Here is a 21,213-nt window from a genome sequence, read left to right on the forward strand (position 1 = left end):
CACAATGACAAAAGAAATAAAATCATATTCCACCTGCAGGAAAAGAAATTATATCCCTTTTATATCAGGAGGATAGGTTTGCTGCTGCTTAGACTGATACCAGAGGCAACTGGAAACTTTTAGTTCAAAATTGATTTCACCAAAGTAACCTTAAATTGTGATTATGAGTGCAAAAATATTATCTGCATTATGTTACCTGTGAAGGAGATTTAGGACGTGTAGGTGCTGGAGAACTCGGAGTTGCCAATGTATGATTTGCATTAGCTTCAGGACTAAGTGGTGGGGAAGCCTCTTCAGGTGGTGATGGAGTTTTTGCAATTCGGAGTGGACCAGAATCGCTAGGGGAATGCAAAATATGTAAAATATACTCATTCTCAAGGAACACCTGGGTACACTTACAAAAGAAAATAAAGACATTTAATTTATTTATATTAGTTATAAAATGCAATAAATCCTAGAAACCAATCTTGTATTTCCTTAGATTTTGATTTTATTGGCTCCTTGTTTTCTTGAATTCTAAAAATCCTTATTATCTACGACAACTGATACAACAACTGTTTGTACAACATTCCTACATCACACAGTAAATAAGTAAGTAAAATCTTTATTACGGTCAAAGACCAGAAATATACATTAGTTTTTATACTATATTAAAAAATACTAACATTAAAATATAATTAAAAAGTATTGACATTAAAAGTGGATAATAACATAATGGTCCAAAGATTGTTAGAGGTATGTCCAGATAATTGGTACAAGATGGTACTATACTTCTGTAGCCAATTTTTTTCTTATGTACATTGCAGCAGCACAGAACTTTGCCACTGCATACGTGGTAACCGGGTTAGTGTCCTGGAGGAGAAAGCCTAGATAAAAATTGTCTGCCCTCCCTGGCAATCTCTCTAATAAGGGGAGAATATGTGCAGACCTACAAGCTCTGTATAGCTCGCAGTGTAATAGAACATGTGAATTATCTTCCACTTCTCCTTTACCACATATACAAACCCATTCTGCTATAGGTGTTCTCTTATACCTACCCTGGAGGAGTGCTAAAGGAAGAATGTTAAATCTGGCTCTGAAGAAAGCTATTCTTTGTTTTGAGGAGATCAGGTCATTTAGATATCTTGCCGATTCCCACACACCCTGTTTAATTCTGTCCCTACTGTGGAGAGGCAACCTATTTAGTTCTTCTTGGAACTCCATGTCCCCCATTCTATTAATTACTACTTGCTTTGCTTGCTCAAAGCCTGGGGACATTAAGAATAATGGTGAGATCCCATAAGAGCCCAGCTTGTGATCAATTGCGTGTTTCCAGGGGGATGGGAAATTGTCAGACAACACTAGTGGGGACAGCCCCTCTGGAAAGAAATGCATTTTAAGGCAATAAATGATCATCATCTTCCAGGCTCTTACCTGAATTTGAGGCATGCCTGTCTCAATTCTTAATTGGGCATTTGGAGTTCCATTGGGTGCAGCTAAGATGGCTCGTAGGAATTTAGTTTGTATGGTTTCTAGCAAGTATCTCTTTGCAAGGATTCCTGTTTGTGCCCCGTAAAGAATTTGTGCCAATGTTTTGGCCTCAAAAAGTTTTAAGGCAGCAGGTACTAACTGACCTCCACCTGTATAAAAGAAATGTTTGATTGCATTTGAGGACCTAATGGCTACTTGCAATGTGTGATCCAGGTGTGCCTTCCATGTCCCTAGCAAGTGGAAAACCACACCAAGGTATCTAAATGTTCTAACCTGTTCCAAACTATATCCTTCTAATTTCCATGAATATTGGCTTGGTCTTTTAGCAAAAACTAAATTTTTTGATTTATTGAAGTTAAGGACCAGCTTGTTTTGCCTGCAATAGCCAAGTGTTGCCCTAATTGCTGTCTTCAGTCCTATGGGGTTTGTGAAATGATAGCAGCGTCATCAACATATAAGAGAATTGGCACTTTGCGTTGTGATAGGTTAGAAGGATGGAAATCAGGGTTCTGTAAAAGATCAATCAGGGGATTAATATAGAAGTTGAAGAGGGAGGGGGACAGGATGCCACCCTGCCGTACCCCTTTTTGTACCCTTACTGAGCCAGTTAAACTCCCTTGGGGGTTGCACCTCATTTTCAGGGTAGAATTGGCATACAATTTTTGTATGAGGAAGAGGAGGCGTTTATCAATAGTCGTGCATTTTAACTTCTCCCAGAGGGTGAGCCTGGATATTGAATCGAAGGCCTGTTTAAAATCCAGGAAGGCCACAAAAAGAGAGGATTTTTTTATATGTGTATTTTTGTACTAAATGGTGGAGTACCAAGATATGATCCACCATAGATCTTCCTTCTCTAAAACCGGCTTGTTCGTCTTTGATTATCCCCCCTGAAATTAGCCAATCTTGAAGTTTATAATTTAGGTGTTTGGCATACAGTTTACTAATAACACTTAGAAGACTAATGGGCCTATAGTTGCCTGGATCATTTCTATTCCCTTTTTTATAAATTGGTATGATAATTGCTACTCCCCAATCTCTAGGCATATGACCTGTTTTGTCTATAAATGTAAACAGTGATGCTAAAAGTGGAGCCCACCAACTGGCGTTCTTTTCAATAATTTCTGGCAGGACATTATCATCTCCGGGTGCCTTATTAGCCTTTAGGGCTCCAATCAACCGGGATATCTCTTCTGGTGTAACAGGGGGCCAGTAACCAGTTTGGTCCAAACTAGCTTGGCTCCCCTTGGTTACATAGTCAGGATCTGTATAAAGCTCCCTAAAATATTCTTCCCAGGCATGAATTGGAACCTGATTTGTTGGGGGTAGGGGAGGTTTTCCCAGTCCCCTGGTGATGTACCAAAAAAGGAATGTATTTTTTTGTCCTGACTGCCGTAATTAGTCTATGCCAAGACCCTTTCAGGGCCGCACTTTTCTTTTCTTTTAGAAGGTTCTTATATTGTGCTTTCAGCTGCTTTAAGTAGTAAGTGTGCTCCTCGGAGTGGGCACTTTTACTTTTCTTGTATTCCTCATTATATATCTTTTTTAGTTGAATGCAATCTCTATCGAACCATTTTTTGTTTTTTGAAACTAGCATTTTGCGGTGAGCTAGTGATCTGTTACTGAGAACAGAATTCAAATTTAAAATTAAGGATTCAAACCCCTCTAGGTAAGATCCCCCACAGTTATTTCTTAGTAGAGATGTACATAACTCTATGGTTTCAGGTGCTAACATCCATTTGGTAACTTCCTTAGCGTTTTTCTCATTCCATTTAATTTTTACCTGGGTATTTTGAGTCTCTAACCTGGGTAGGTAGGCTGTGCCTGCCCTTAGAGAATTCTGGTGCAATGTGAGAGTAAGGAGTATTGTATTATGATCACTTTCCAATTGCGAGTCTACTTCCAACTTCTCCTACATTATACAAAATGAAGTGGATGTGAGCCCTTAGTATAGTCCTAGCTTAATTTTATGAACATCTATAAAGATATACATACTTTCTTATTTTTCATGCACTGACATGTGAAGAATCAACATTCAGATTTCATTGCCTGACTAGGTGAATCAGTTGACACTGAGTTTGTCGATCAGAAAGTCGTCAGTTCGGCGGTTCGAATCCCTAATACAGGTCTCCTACGTGAGCAGGAGGTTGGACTAGATGATCTCCAAGGTCGCTTCCAACTTTGTTACTGATCTCTGAGCATAATATTTGATTATATGGCATTGCTAACTTTCATTTCTGAATATCAATGCTCATCAGATTTTATTAGAAAATATCATTTCTCTATATCTCTCTGTATTACCATTTATATTTCATGTCCTACTTTTAATATACATTTCATTATAAAGTACATATTATGGCCCTTGGCTTTTAAGCTATAACAAGAAATACATTTGGAAATGAAAACCATTGAGCTAGTCACTTATTTAGTAAAGTTTCACTATACTATAGTTTCAATGTTAAAGAGTGTTTAAGCATCATTTTGGGTTAGGTGCCCAAACTCCACCTAAGATTTATAATTTATAAAAATATTAATGTCATATTCTGAAGATATATGCAACTATTGTACTCTAAAAGCATCACAACAAGAAGAAATGTGGTTTTCAACATCTTTGTGAAGCACTAAAGTAATACATGATTGTTCAAATTTCAATCATGTTTTCTATACTAAAGCAGAGCAATATCATTTTCACTCACCACCTCTTTCTATGGAAAGAGAAGAAATATAAAAGAGTAAGTTTTAATAAAAGAAAGAAGGAAATGTTATTTTTTCTTATTTTATTTGCCTCTAATTTTCAAGGAAGGTATAGCTACAAGAGACTTCATAGGATTTATAAATATTTCTTGTGTAAACATGCTTGGTGCAAAAGTGATGTGCTTTCAGAAAGTGCAATAAATTTTTGAGCTCAATCACCTTCAGAACTTTCAACAATTTATTTAGGTGCTGCTTTAATGTTGTTTTCTTGTTAAAAATATTTGAAAAGTTCTCCAATCCCAAGTAAGCAATATTTACATAGTCCACTCTTCACCTAGCCTTCAGATAAAATAGACTTTACTTCCCATAATCAGAAACCAGTCTGAACAATCCCCATCATGCTGGTAGGCATCAAAGTAGATGAAGACCAACCCATCTTGGTTGAGGAGACATAATGCAGCCAGTTAAACAGTATCAATATACTGTCATTCAACACACCAGTCATGACACAAAACAAATCCATAATGAAGGTATCCTGAATGATAGGTACAATTTTAGTATGTCTAATAAAACTAACGCAAACACTTTTCTTGGGAAGAAATTTGCAAGATATTTCCCATTTTTGACACACACACACACATACACACACACACACACACACACACACACACACCTTAATCTTTTATTCTATTAATCTTCTTGTATTATATTATTTAATAATATCATACTTAGACAAATAAAGAAATAGAAAATGGAACGATAAAGAAAACATTTTTCTTTTAAAATTAATTTCCTTTGTGTTTTTCGAAGATATTTACCTGTTCCCCTGCTTGCAAATTTGGAGAAATGATTAACTATTTACTAATATTTTCCTTTTAAATGAATTATAAAATAGTTATGATGTCAATGAAACAGGTCTAACTTTGGAAATGTTCACAGCATACCAATACATAAAATAACATGTGAAAGTACAAATTGTTTCAGATTGTTTCAGTACTGGCAAAAGTTCAATGAAGAAATAAAAGCTTGTCTCTAGCTATCACGTACAATAACTACATTTTGCCTTTAGTAGGTGAACACATTGTGTTGTTTTTGAACCTTGTCTAATGTAGACCAGTAGACTCAGCTTTGATTCCTGATGATTTCATGAATACATTCATCCAGTTTTCTTGACAGTTTTACCGAAGTATCATTTTTCGAGATGATTTCTGGCTTCACAAACTACAGTTATCATTGATCAGAGCTTAGATATCTTCCTGCAATCATATAACCAACCACAGTTCTTACCAAGGTCCTCCAGTTCTTAAGACTAATTGAGAAAATTTAGGGAACCATGAAATTATCATCTCAATTAGAAGTCTACATTCCATTAATTAATAAATGATCATTTCAAGAACTACAGTTACAGGTAAGAAATTAGTTCTTTTTATCATGAATGAGCTCTATACCTAAGGAGTATCTGGTTGCTATCAAATTACCAAAGAAAGGAGAATTTCTTCTAGGAGCAGCATCTCTCTGAGAAGTCCAGATTATAGTGTTGGATTAGGGTGGAAGATTGAGTCTCCATTGCCAAAATAACTGTGCCAAAAGAACATCTTAAAGGAAGTTTGCTGAAATTACTATTGATAGGAGCTCTACCTAGTATTTGGGGGTGAGGGTGATTCCCACCAAACTCTAGAAGCCTCTCTGTCCAGACGCAAACCCACATTTGGAAATCAGAGACCACAGAGAGGAGAAGATACAATCTCCACGAAGCAAAGCAATAACTAAAATACTCCCTCTCCCTATAGGTTGCTCTCATTTCCCAGCTGAATGCATCCCATCCATTTTGCATTCATTTATATTTGTTACAAAAAGGAATATGAAAATTGCATTACTAATACATTATCTCCAAATATAGTATACATATTTTTTATTATTTTAGTTCCTTTGAGCTGCCAAAATTTGGGGAACTAAGAAATCCAGATGATGACTGCCTACTGAACTGCACATGAATTGGAAATTACCAGTGAAGTCAGTTTGCTCTGGAACTGGCAAGAATGGCTCCCTTAATCATCTCTAATAAATATACAATCTCTTTCCATTACAAAATTATATTGAATTTCTAACAACTAAAGTGTCCTTTTAATGCAGAGAGAAAAAATGATTGAAAAGATGAACACACATATTCAATACATGTTTTTTTTTTCTATCAGCTGTTTTTTTTTTTACTCTGTCTAATAATCAGATCATATTATTTGTACATTTAGCTGCCGTTTGATAAAAGTTTTTTACCTGGGTGCCCCAAGGATTGTGAAGGCTTTGTCAGCATGCTGCTCTCCCAATTTAGTTATCACCTCATAAAGTTTGTGGCAGAGCTAAGGAGAAAAATGTAACAACAAAACTGTCATTTTAACAAAGCTATTTTAGTATTTGTGGAGTATAACACTATTTTTTTTTCATACAATGGAACTAAGGTTAAACACAATTTCAAATATGGGACATTATTGCAGTCAATCTGTTACAATTATGTTATCTACAATATATAGAAAAGGCTAGGGAAGCAGCTATCAGAGTTCACAAACACAGGGATCCAGTGGACTCCCTCTTGCTGTCTGGTTCCTACACCACACTTTCAACAAATTTGATTGCATGAATTTCCACTTCTTTGCTGCCACATCTAATGGTGTTCAGTTATTTGTAGCACAGACACAGTGGCCCAACCATGAACTTGGAACAGCAATAGCACAGACAAATGGGGAGGAATGAGAGTGTGCTGGCACTATTATCTCCTCTTTTTATAGTACTAAATTTATTGTTGCAATAATAACCTGTATATGTACTAGCAGTAAAAGACTTGGGGGTCTGGATACCTTTCTAAGAAACTGCTATCAGTCTTGCACTCATTTTCCTCCTTCATTTTGAAGTAATAAAGAAAATTGACCTAACAAATTTGAGCAACAGCTTCAGATGATTAGTAGATGGCAGCAAATTAGATCATGAAATTACCATTGCTATCTAGTGTTCCTTCAAATGTGTACAGCCCATATAATCAATATGCCTAAAAGAATTTACTCATCTAAAATTTGAGGATCGCTTGTGCGGTGCTCATCAATGGATGTATTCTAATAAGAAGAAAAGAAGTTAGAAATACTTGGGGGTGACTGAATAAGAAAGGAGAGATTTTTACTGGATTCATTCTTCTGATGCAGCATAGAAGGAACAACCATATTGCATTCAAGTTACCTTTCTCCCACCCATCCTGAAGTTCCTTAATCCAGAGAGACTTTGATTCATGAGTGTTTTCATCATTGGGGAGCCTGTTGGAAAAATATGCTTTTGGAGGTCTGAGTCCCAAAAGCCCAACACACTTTGGACATATGCCAAATTCAACTTCCTATACAGCTGATTTGAAGAAAAATTAAGGCGATACAATAAATGGAATGTATTGCACTGGAATTTATTTGGAAAGATCTTCATTGCATCAGATCTAAATATATTTTCTTCTCCAGGGTTGAAATTTGAAAATACAAAATTTAAATGGGTAGCAGAAATCAACTATGATTCCTTGTAGAATTGCTTACATGATATTTATAAAGCTGCTTTTTTATTAATAGCTTGCAATATATGTGGCAACACTCTGCAGCTGAGAATGACCCCAATTTAATTTTGAATGCAATTAATATTGAATCTACTAAGACAGAAATTGATACATTTATAAAATAGATACCATAATTTAGTTAATCTGATATGAGTCAGTGCTGCCATTAAGGCCTATCTTGTGGCAATAAAGGCAGTGAAATACCAGTACTTCTCTATCCTTATTGCACTTGCAGGTTGCTTTCCTGCAGCCCTACTTTGGATGACACATGCCTCTAATGGGAATGTGGAGGAATTTTGTAGCTTCTGTTGCATAAAATTGGATTAATTCCTTGGGTGCTGGCTTTATTCTAGGTCCAGGAAAGCTGCCTGGAGAAGAGTCTTGTCGATTTATTGGGAACAGTTTGAACCTCAGAAAGTGGACAGCAGTGGATAGCAGTATTTCCATTATTTTAGGGGCCGCAACAAAGAAGATGAGGTCAACTTATTTTCCACAGCACCAGAAGGCAAGACAAGAAACAATGGATGGAAACAAATCAAGGAAAGAAGCAACCTAAGGAAAATTCTAGATAAAATTTCTAACAATAAGAACAATTAACCAGTGGAACAGCTTGCTGTTGTGGTACTATATCACTGGAGGCTATAAAACAATACATTTAAAATGACATCTGTATATCCCAGGTCAAATCTAACTAATCTCCAAATTTAGATTACCCTAAATTGGAGTTCACCAACATTACTCCCTTTGCGGACCAGTGGGAAGGGGGAGGCAAGTGGGAAGCAAGCACACATGTGCATGTGCAGATCCATTGAATGAGCAGCAGGCACGCACACCCATCCGCAAGGAGTCCATGCGCTTGCCAGCTGCTTATGCAAGAGGAGATGCATGCATGAACACACACTCACCACAGCTTGGTTCCAATCGGCTTTATAAAATGATTGATTTATTGATTATGTGCCATCAAATCTGTGTCAACTCTTAGCAAGAACACAGATTGTCTCTGTGATGATCTGTCTCCAAAGCTATCCTTCAGGAGTTCTAATAATGTACCCATTGCCCATCTGAGTCCAGTCATCTTTTCCTCTTGCTTTTCCAAGGTTTTAACAGCTTCTCTACTGCACTGCTTTTCAACTTTTTCACAGATTGTACCAGTTTTATGTTATAGAAATATTTCAGTACCACTAGTTGCCTAGCAAGGTGTCAAAACCTTGATGACACCCACCCACCCCCCAAAAAGGAAAAAAGTGATAAAGTACAGGTAGTTCAGGTAGTTCATGACTTACAATAGTTTGCTTACAACCACACTGAAAAAATGACTTATGACTACGCAGCAGCAGCTCCAAGGTCGCGTAATTTACATTCGGATACTTGGCAACTGATTCATATTTATGATGGTTGCGGTGTTTCATGTGATCCCCATAAACTCCTTTTATATCCTTTACTCTCTCCACCTTCCTCCTCCTTTTTTCTTTGGTGCAGTTCAGCTGACTCCTCTCCCCAAGGATGTGTGCTACTCTCAGAAGCACCAATCAACTGGAGCTGCGCACACAGATCCTGGGTGCTCAGCAGAACCCCGGCCATGCCGCAGCTCCAGCTGACTCTCCTTTTGCCTGTGTGGCACTACCATTGCTTTAGCTCATCCCCCCACTTTTACCACTTTTTTATAGTGCTTTTCAACCTGCCAAATGCAGAAGTACGCATACCATGGGTTGAAAAGCAGTGCTCTACTGAATGCATATGGCATATTTATTGACTGTTTCATATTTTTGTATAATATAAAATTGACTACTGAACTGATACAAAAAGCAAAAGCTATCTAAATATCTTAATTGCCAGTTCTAAAAGCTATTTGTTACCTTGGTATTCTTTATATTTAACTGTAATTTTAAAAAAAATCATTATGTTCCTGGACTTTTATCACTAAAGCCTTGCATTTTCAACTATCAAAAAAGCATTATTAACATAGGTCATTCATGTTTTTTCCTCCAGTTTTAAAATCATGCCTATTTTATGCCAATCTAATCACTCTCCAATATACGTATATCATATTGATAATAAATAAAATGAACATATGCCACGTCTTATTTTTTTGCTGACCAGGAGCCAGTCTCCTTTACTATGTTGGTACAGATTGTGTCTTCCTGATCTGTGTATAGCTTTGCATGAGAACAATCAGATATTCTGGGATTTCCCATTTCCTTCCTAACTGCCCAATTTGACATGATCAACAAGAACGTGTGTGTGTGTGTGTGTGTGTGTGTGTGTATGTGTGTTTGTAGATTTTCACGGGTGTAGGTATGCTGATCTTGTTGTATTCGGGTCTTTTCCCGTGTAAGATTGAGATTGTCTTGGCAACATTTCAGCGAGGTCTCACTCACCATCCTCAGGCTGGTGTTTTCGGCTTAAAATGTGATTGGAGCTGCTGTCTTTCTATAAATCTTGGTGGGGGTGTGTGGAGTGCTGGCATTGTTTTCAAGTCGGATTATTGATAACTCTAATTCCTTATTAACTTGTCTATATTCCAGCTCCATTTTTTCCATCTTCTTTGTTCTATTGTTTGTTCTATTTTTATTTCGATGTTCTGGATTTTCTGTTCGTTGATTGCTAAGACATTGTGTATCATTTCAATTTTATCATCCAGAGGGGCAATGGCAAATAAGGCTCTTATCCTGGACCATACCACCCAGAATACCCTAGCCAATGGGGCCTGCAATATGCCTCTTCTGCCGGCATAGGTGGTATGGGGCAATCCCAATGAGGCAGTCCCTCAATTAACCTGGACCTACGTCACAAAAGGCTTTAAAGGTAATTCCCAACACCTTAAATTGCACCTAGAAGCAAACCACCAGCAATTGCAGTTTATGGAGCAGTGATGTTACATTGGCCACCATTCGGACCCCAAGCACTTCCCGTGCCACTGCACTCTGTAATAGCTGTATCTTACAAATACTCTTGAAGGGTAACCCCATATAGAGTGTGTTGCAATAGTCCAGCCATGAGATGATTAGGGCTTGAATGACTGAGCACAGGGACTTCTGATTTTGTAGATCTCCAAAGGTTTGGAGTTCACATTGGAGAAAGAGAGCAGGCCACTTCATCTTTCATTATCCCTAGGCTGGGTGGCATAGTCCCAGAAATAGCATTTTCTGGGACTGCACCATGCAGCCTCAGGAACATAAGGGATAGAAGTCATATTGAGATGCATTCCAGATGCATTCTATCTAAAATTCCAAAACATACCAGAAGAGAAGGAGGAAGACCTGAAAGGAAAAATGATCAAAATCTTCACCGAAATTCTACAGAGAAAAGAACAAGAGTTGAGAGTGGACATTGATGAAGCTTACTGTGTGCATACTAATTATGCCAGAAGACATAGGCTCCTGAGAGAAGTGCACATAAGATTTGCCAAAAAACCAACTAGAGATGAAGTGTACAAAAAAACCAGAGAAGGGACGATTTCATTCCAGGGAAAAGAGTTGATCACGCTTAAACAGATTCCATGGAGAATTCGTGAACAACGTAGACAATACCAATTTTTAACAAATCAGTTACATAAAAACAGAATAATATACAGATGGTTGGTACAAGAAGGGGTACTTGTATCTTAGCAAGGAAAAAGATATAAGATAGAGAATATAGAAGAAGTGCAGGAATTCTATGAAAAATACTGCATAGGGGAAGAAGAACGAGGAAGTAAAGATGACGTAGAAAGTAGAAGTCAAGAGGAAGAAACATCAGAAGACAAGGAAAGAAACAGGAAAGAAGAACAGAGGCAAGAAAGAGAGAGAGCAGAAAAGGAAGGCGCGCGAGGGAAAAGTCAGATACAAACTAGAAGCAACAAAAAACACCCCATCTAAAGATGGACCAGGAAATAACAATTATTTTGATAAACTTGAATGGACTGAATGCACCAAAAAAAAAAAGCGCAGATGTTTAATAAACTTAAGAAACTGAAGGTAGATATAACCTGTATACAGGAAGTGCATATTAAAAGGGAACAGAGGAACTTAGTGGAAAACCAAAAAACCTGGGAAATTATATACAGCACTGGCAGAATATGAAAATATTTGCTTAATTGATGATTATAATGCAATAGTGGATTAAAAAACGGACTATGAAAATAAAAATAAAAATAAAATAAGTTATCCAAATCCTTTTTTGAGATGGCAATGAAATATAAATTCCACGATATTTGGAGAGAAAGGCACAAAACAAGAAAGCAATATACCTTTTATTCGAACCCCCACCAGTCCCTATCAAGAATTGACATGGCTTGGATTTCATCTGGTCTATGTAATCAATTAGGCGAAATTGAAATAGAAGCAAATGAGTGGGCAGGTCATAATCCAATAAAATTAAGATGGAAAGGTCAAAGAAAAGGATGGATGATGAATTCAAATATTGTAAATGAAATTGAATACACTCAAATGCTAGAGAAATAATTAAAACTATTTTTAGAATAAATAAAAAAGAAGACACCTCAATTCAAAATCTCTGGGACACTATGAAAGCATACACAAGAGGTTTTACGATTGCCTACATGGTGAGAAAAACTAGAAAACAAAAAGAGCAACAAGAATATATGCAAAAAGAACTTATGGAAGCCAAAGATGAACTACAGAAAGACCCAAAGAATAAAATTTAAAAAGAAAGAAGAGAGATGATAAAACATAAGATTAACTTAATAACTCAAAAGGAATTAGCACAGAAAATTAAAGCAGCCAAACAAAATTACTTTGAACAAGCCAACAAACCTGGATGATGGCTGGCATACACATTGAAGAATGAAAGAGAAAAAAGTATGATATATCAATTAAAAGATGATGAGGGAAGAATTCAATACAAAGTGGAAGAAAAGAAGCATATTATTCATAAATACTTTGCAAAACTATACGCGCAAGATAGTATGGAGGAAATCAAAATAAAACATTTTTTAAACACAGAAAATATAACCCCAATCTCAAAAGAACAAAAGGAGGCAATCAACAGGCCAATAACGTTAGCCGAAGTGGAATTAGTCCTGAAAAATCAGAAAAATAATAAAACCCCAGGACCAGACAGAATACCGGTGGAGCTATACAAATATAATAAAATAATATTGGAAGAGCTAGGAGTGGAAATGTTTAACAAAGTTTTAGGAAAAGCCAAGATACCTGAATCATGGACAGAAGCAATAATATCGCTAATTCCAAAAGAAGAAACCAACCTACAAGAAATTCAAAATTACAGGCCAATTTCATTACTAAACTCCGATTATAAAATATTTGCAGCAATTATGGCAGGAAGAATTAAACAGGTTTTAAATGACTGAATACACCCGGACCAAAACAGATTTTTACCTCACAGACACATTAAAAATAATACCAAAATCATCCTAACATAATAGAGTATTACGAGGCGCATCCAGAAAAACAAATGGTACTGGTTTTCCTTGATGCACAAAAAGCATTTGACAACATAATCTGGAAATTTATAACAACACTATTGGACGAGATGAAATTTGGAGAAAAATTTATAAAAATGATAGAAGGATTTAATAACAGTCAGACAGCCAAAGTTCTGATGAATGGAGAACTAACAGAGAAGATCGGGGGGAAAAAGGAGTCAGACAGGGATGCCCCCTCTCTCCTTTGCTGTTTATATTAAATTTTATTAAATGAATTTCAGAAGGACCAGGGAATAAAAGGCTTAAGACTCAAAAATGAAGAATATAAGGCCTAAGCCTATGCCGATGACTTAGTATTTGTTCTAGAGGATCCATTAGAATCCAGCCTGAAATTAATTCAAAATTAGAAGAATATGGCGAAGTGGCAGGACTAAAGATCAATAAAGACTAAAGAAAAATAATAACCAAGAACATAACAAAAAAGCAAGAAGGGGAACTGGAAGTAACAACCAGAATGCAAATAATTAAGAAATGAAATACTTGGAGATCTGGGTATCGGCAAAATGTTCTACAATTAAAGATGATAATCATAATAAATTAGTGATACAAATAAAGAAAGATTTAGAAAATTAGAAAATATTCAGCTATCACTCATGGGACGTATAGCGACAATTAAAATGAATATTTTACCAAGAATCTTATTCCTGTTGCAAACCGCACCTATTAATCAGGGTAAAAAATTCTTTTAAGAATTAAAAAAAATAACCGCTAGGTTCATTTGACAGGGATGAAAAGCAAGGATTAAACTAAAGTCAATGCAAGACAGCAAGGAGAGAGGAGGTTTAGCATTACCAAATTGGGATTTATACTCATCAGCAGTAACAATAACATGGGTGAAGGATTGGATAGAGCTAAAGAATAAAATAATTTTGACCTTAGAAGGCCATGATTTGCAAGCAGTCTGGCATACATACCTGTTCTGACCCCCCTCCTCCGCTCGTTCAAAGACGATAGGCAGACAGACTTAAAAGGAAATAACTTTATCAGTCCTGGCTTCCGCTGGCTGCGTGCCCAAAATTAAACATAAATAAAGTCTTGGGCAAGAAGATAACAGAAAGAAAAAACAAAGTTCTCTTATGGCAACACCAGATGTACAGAAAGAAAGCAGATCACTTCTCCAAGTGTCTCCTTGAATCAGGGTTACAGAAAGCAAATCACTTATCCAAGTGTCTCTCACAAACAAACCACGACTGATGAACGATGAACTATGAACGAACAACGAACGCTGAACGTTGACTTCTGCAACCAGGGCGTGGCACCATCAGTCCTTTTATCTCCAGAAGACCACACTAACGAGCCCCAGCTGCATTGTTATTCCTGCATCCCGACTCAACTCACAGCAAACTTCTGCTGAGTCACAACACTATCCCCCACTGCAGGGCCCTTTCCCCGGTCTGACGGTCTGGATGCAATCAGAATGGGTTGTCCATAATATGGCCCGGGCTTCCGGGGCGGGACTTTGCCGTTGGCGGTGGCTTAATTGAGCTGCTCCCAGATTTCTGGCTCGTTATCTACTTAAACACCCAGCAGATATCTCATTCTTCAGGCAAGAAGATTGCAGAGAGAGGCCCAGCTGGTAAGAGCTTTCTTTGAAGTTTGCAGCTTTTTTTTTTTTTTGCTGCGAACAGAAGGGGGGAGACAACCAAAGCTGAGTCATACCTCCGGCCAGAAACCTCGGCTGTCTTCACAGCACAAGGCAAAGAAACCCCTCTTAGGACAATTTCTGAAACTATTTTATCTGAAACTAATACAAGCAGAGCCTGTACCTGAGAACTTTATTTGCTTTTTCTAGGAAAAATCCTAGCTTCGGTGTTATAAAGCTTCCTTTGTGTAACTGTTTCCAAGATGGCGATTTTCTAGCTTTCGCATTTGCAATAATGGTATATCCCTAATTCCTTGGCAAAGAATCAAAGGAATAGCGTCTCACGAACTAATTAGCTCCACTTCTTTGAAGATTCTTTCTTATCAAACTCTAAAAATTTTCAAAGATTCTTTGCTAATATAGAGACATTCCAAACAGAGGGTTTTTTTTTTTTTTTTTTGCTGAACTGTTTTGGTGTAATGCCACTCTTTTGAAACCTTCCGTAAACTCTCTGCAAAAAGGGAGGAACTTTTCTTTTTTTTGTAAGCTGCACAGCGGGCTAGCAAAATTTGATTAAGTGCTTAAAGCAAAGACATAATGGCATCAAAATTAAATCCTGCGAAATTACCTCCTAGATCCACGTCCCCCATACCTGGCACAAAGTTGCAGTCCCCACCCTCTATGCCCCCTAGTGGAGATGTACCAACGAAAGAATTCTTTTTGGAAATGTTCAGAGAATCTAGAGAACAGAATTTAGAAACTTTCAGAGAATTCAGAGATGAGATAAGGAATGAGATAAAAGTCTTATATGATAAGTTTGATACTAAGATCACCAAAATGAATGATGATATGATGGGAATTGTAAACGTACTGACAGAATATGTTTCTGGAATGGAAGATAACTTAGAGGTTCTTAATGAAGCTAAAACTAACTTGACATCTAAAACTGAAATGGTGGAACAAAAAGTTGAAAATGCTGAAAAACAAATTATTATGATACAGTATAAACAGATGGAGCTTGCATTAAGAGTCAGGGGGCTGCGCGAAGAGAAACAGGAGAACTTAAAGCAGATGTTTTCAGAGGCTTTTGACTGTCTGGTGGGAAGACCAGGATCCAATTTTGATTGGCAGATCAACAAAATTTATCGCGTTAATTCTTGGGCGGCAAAACAGAAGCAACTCCCCCGAGATGTGGTAATATACTTTGTTACAAGAGAGTTCAGAAACATGATACTACAAGAGTCCTATAATACCAGGCTTCAAATTGGCGGACAGGATTTGATTGTCTTGAAAGAAATACCACCTCAAATACTAAGAGCCATAAGAGATTATGCTTTTTTGGTGGAAGAGCTCAGAAAGCGTCAGATACAGTATAGATGGGATGTCCCATTTGGTATCATAGTTACATTTGACAAGCAAAGATATCGTCTCAACTCTGTATGGAAAGCTCGAGATTTCTATCATAAGATTTTGAAGGTGGGACACCCTGAATCATCGGGATATGGAGAAAGACCACGAGAAGGACAAGATAAACAGCAAACCACACAACTACCAGACAAAACGTACCATCTCCCCCTCCCGGAAGGGCAAGGGGTCAGGGAACAAAGACCTAACTGTACGACTACCAGACAAATGGAAAAACAAGCTACAATGCAACAATCTCAACAATCACTGGCCATTGATCAAGGAGTCACAGCAACAAGCTCAGAAGCCGTGGGAGGAGCCAGACCAAAGGTTAGACAGGCCATGCGGGAGGCTCTAAAAAAGCTTCAGGCAACCAAAAATGACAACTAAGATTTTGACATGGAATGTTAACGGACTGAACTCTCCACAGAAGAGAAAGAAAATATTTCATTATCTCAAACAGTTTAAGAATGATATAATTTGTTTGCAAGAAACTCATATCAAATCAACTGATCAAAAATATTTGTTTAACCCCAAACTTGGTCAACATTTTGTGACCTCTGCTACGGAAAAGAAAAATGGCATAGTTGTATACTTAAGAAAAGACATTAAAGCCGAGCTAATTGAAGCAGATCCCTTTGGAAGACATATCGCACTAGACTTAATCTTAGAAGGGAAAAAGACATTACTTTTGGGAATTTATGCTCCTAATCAACAACAAGATGGATTTTATAGAAATCTCCATGCTAAATTAGTACACTGGGACTTTAAGTCCTGTATACTATTGGGTGACTGGAATGGCGTGATTGACACTAAAAGAGATAAGAAGACATCTCGCTCGAACACTAAATTCCGAGCTAAGTTACCCAAATCTTTTTTTGACATGATGGACGATTTTGAATTGCGAGATGTTTGGCGCAAAAGGAATGCAGAGGAATATGACTTCACCTTTTTTTCTGATAGACATCAATCTCTTTCAAGGATTGATTTTATACTAATTACTAATGATTTACTTTCTAGGGTGAAGAAGACAAAGATTGCGGCGAGAGTTCTTTCGGATCATAACCCAGTTTGGATGGAACTGGGAAGGGTAGGTCTTGGAGGTTGAATGAAAATTTATTTAGATATGAAAAGTACATTAATGATTGTAAAAAATTGTTATCTGAATACTTTGTTCTCAACATGAATAAGGGTACATCTATGGAATATGTATGGGATGCAAGCAAAGCGTATATGAGAGGAGTACTGATGAATATAAACAAAATACATAGACACAAACAAGGGCAAAAACGAAAAGAATTGGAAGAGGAAATTAAAGGGAAAGAGTTGGAATTAACACTGAATCCAGGCGATATAAAGGCTAAGGAAGCAATCTCCATATTAAAATCCCAATTTGATATGCTGATCTCTGACCAGGTAGCCACCAGTTTATTATATGCAAAACACAATACTTTCTGCAACGCAAATAAACCCGGCAGGTGGTTGGCTTATCAGATTAGGAAAAAAAAGAAAAACTCAAAATGTATCCAAATTGCGTTATAGAGGGAAGGAGGTGTTTCAACAGGAGGAGATCCAAAAGGCATTTCGGGAATTTTTTACAAAACTGTACAAAGGGGACAAAATTAGGGGTTTAGACATAGATAAATACTTAGATAAAGAGAAAATCCCCCTAGTTAGAGAAGAATACAGGCAAAAGTTGAACCAATCAATAACCTCTGGGGAAATCCTGCAGGTAATCAAACAATTAAAGTTAGGGAAAGCACCAGGTACAGATGGCCTAACAGCGGTTTATTATAAAAACTTACAGTTAGAAATGGTAGAACCTCTTAGAGATTTATTTAATAAAATTCAATCGGAAGGTAAAGTGCCCCCATCATGGAAGACAGCGTTTATATCGTTGATACCCAAAGAAGATCAAGATATTACTCAGCCAAAAAATTATAGACCTATTTCATTACTTAATGTAGATTATAAAAATTTTACTAAAATATTAGCAAATAGGTTAATGGTGGTTATTCAACAATTGATACATACCGACCAAACAGCTTTTATACAGGGGAGACAGATGAAGAGCAATGTTAGATTAATCATTAATGCTTTAGAATATTTGGGAAAGAACAATCAAATCCCTGCCGCATTCATATTTTTGGATGCTGAGAAGGCCTTTGATCGAGTTAATTGGCAATTCCTGTTGAAGATATTGCAAAAAATGCAGATAGGAGATGGCTTTTTACGGTCAATTGGTGCAATATATCAGCAGCAAACAGCCCAAATCATAGTCAATGGAAGTTTAACAGACTCCTTTCAAATCGAAAAAGGTACAAGACAGGGCTGTCCTTTGTCCCCACTATTGTTCATTATAACTCTGGAAATATTGTTGAATAAGATACGGGGCTTGGATGGTCTAAAAGGGATCAAGATTAGACAGCAAGAATATAGAGTCCGCGCCTTTGCGGATGATTTGGTCATAATATTGGAACAACCGCAGGAATCCAGTACGGTCTTAATGAATATGATTAATCAATATGGTCAAGTCTCTGGCTTTAAAATAAATTTAGGAAAAACTAAAATATTAGCTATAAATATGAATACTAAACAAAAGGAAGAATTAGGAGTGATGTTAGGATGTGAGGTAGTTAAAAAAGTCAAATATCTTGGAGTTAATATTTTAACTTCAAATGGGAAATTATATAAGCATAATTATGAACCACTTTGGCATAGTATACAGACGGAGATGAAAAAGTGGGAGAAACTGCACTTATCTTTGTTGGGTAGGATAGCGGCAGTGAAAATGAACATCTTACCAAAATTTTTATTTCTTTTTCAAATGTTACCAATACTTAAAAGAGATGCGAATCTTCTAGAATGGCAGAACGGTATCAACAAATTTGTATGGGCAGGAAAGAAGCCGAGGGTAAAGATGAAAATAATGCAAGATGTACGTGAAAGAGGAGGATTGAAATTACCTAACTTAAAATTATATTATGATGCAGTGGCATTATCTGCAATTAGTGACTGGACCCATTTAACCAATGATAGAATATTGAATATCGAGGGACATGATTTGGTATATGGTTGGCATGCTTATTTGTTATTTAACAAAAAATTGGATAAGAATTTTAAAAATCATATTTTAAGAAATGCTTTATTGCGGGTCTGGAAAAAATATCAACACAAACTAAACGATAAGTTGCCCATGTGGGCAATTCCTAGACATGCAATTCAAAATATGAATATAGAACAAAAACACGATAGAACCACTTACAGACAACTTCTTACTTCAGAAAGGGGGGTGTTACAATTAAAATCTTTAGAGGTACTTAAAGAGGAGAAGGTAGTTCAAACGTGGTTTCAGTATGGCCAATTACAGGCTAGGTGGAAAATAGATAAAAAAACTGGCTTTGTAAAAGCTGAGGATAATTTGTTTAAACAAATAAGAGATCAAAGCAATGCATATAAAGAGGATATATAATGTACTAATACAGATGGATTCCGAAACGGAACTGATTAAAGATTGTATGATAAAATGGGCTCAGAATATTCAGGAACCAATAATGCTGGACACATGGGAAAGAATATGGGTAAGAAATGTGAAATTTACACAAGCACAAAATCTGAGAGAAAATTTTTATAAGATGTTTTATAGATGGCATTTAGATCCCAAAAAACTTGCTTCTATGTATCCGAATGTACAGCCTAAATGCTGGAGATGTGGTTCTCTTGACGCTACATATTTTCATATATGGTGGACATGTCGTAAGGTTAAGGCATTTTGGATAAAAATATGGTGGATCCTGCAAAATATCTTCAAAAGAAGGATAAAATTCACCCCTCAGTTGTTTTTACTAGGTATATGTACTGACTTTACAGCGGTAGAGATTAACTTGGTTCTGTACTTAAGAACGGCAGCAAGACTGTTGGTGGCGCAATACTGGAAGAAGAAAGACGTGCCTACAACTCAAGAATGGACTTTGAAAGTTATAAACTTAGCCGAAATGGCAAAAATTTCAGCATATCTTAAAGAACATTCAAACGAGAGATATAAACGAGACTGGAAAAAATGGATTGATTATACACAAAGCAAATATGGGACTAAGAAACTCCAGATAGCCTATGCTTAAGATTAGCAATAACTTAAACTGTTTAAAGTTTTGGTAACAGTAAGAAGCTGAGTTGAACGTAGAGATCTTATCGACCTTTTTTTTTCTGCTTTGTTTTAAGACATTTTAGACTGCGTTTGCTAAAAAGTTATACCGTGTACGGGCTCTGGGAAGTCGGGGGGAGGGAAGGGAGGTGGGATTCTAGGGGGAGGGGGGAGGAGGGAAATATAACATGTGTTAGATCTTAAAGCACATGATTGCATTTGTATACTGTGGCTTTTTAATGTTAGTGTAAAAATAGGACAAGCTGAACATATTGGTAGACAATAGAGGTACACCGAAGGGAGGAGTAGAGCGAAAGAAGAAGGAGGGGTGGAAAGGGTGGGAGAGAGGATTGGAGGCAGGAGGAGAAGGAAGGGAGGGAATATATTGGGAGAGAGGAGTGATAGAGGGGGAGGGGAAGTAGGAAGTAGAGGGGTATGTTGGAAGGAAGAATGAAAGTTGGAGGGGGATGAAAGAGGGTGTATGGTGGGTCAAGGTGGTATATTGGGTTTGTATTTTGGGGGGTATTGTCTATAAAAGCAAGGGCTGTGTTTATTATTCAATGTTATATGCCCCGGTTATGCACAGTATACATGTGATTGTATGGAATGAAATGGAAATAAACGTATTTTCAAAACATAATATGGCCCACACTCATTTCCTGTGGTGCCTCTGTCGTGATTCCCCAATACCTGCAGGAACAATCCCCTTGAGCCAAGATTCCCCAGGTCTCCTTCCTGCCACCACGTCTCCTTCTGCCCTTCACGGCATCAACACCCCGTCCAGGGTCCTCCACCCTCTGCAAGGCCGACACACCAGCCCCCATACTGTCGGAGGTTGACGGCAGATCTAACAGCTCCGGCCGAGCCCTAACACCCTGTCCAGGGTCCTCCACCTC

General features: G+C 37.2%; 1 protein-coding gene across 2 annotated transcripts in view; it reads right to left on the reverse strand.

The window, feature by feature from the left end:
* The window catches only part of AMPH (amphiphysin), a 228,107-nt gene that overhangs the window by 51,439 nt on the left and 155,455 nt on the right, over positions 1–21,213 (reverse strand). For both annotated transcript variants that reach the window (XM_087713101.1, XM_087713099.1), the window contains exons 9-10: positions 6,436–6,518; positions 197–338 (exon numbers count right to left, since the gene is read on the reverse strand). In XM_087713101.1, the coding sequence (XP_087569227.1) occupies positions 197–338; positions 6,436–6,518 (225 nt within the window). The remainder of the gene's footprint in view (positions 1–196; positions 339–6,435; positions 6,519–21,213) is intronic.

The sequence above is a fragment of the Thamnophis sirtalis genome, unplaced genomic scaffold (assembly GCF_051295495.1).
Source record: "Thamnophis sirtalis isolate CommonGarterSnake01/CBP01778 unplaced genomic scaffold, rThaSir2_p1.2 scaffold_4, whole genome shotgun sequence".
Classification (NCBI taxonomy): domain Eukaryota; kingdom Metazoa; phylum Chordata; class Lepidosauria; order Squamata; family Natricidae; genus Thamnophis; species Thamnophis sirtalis.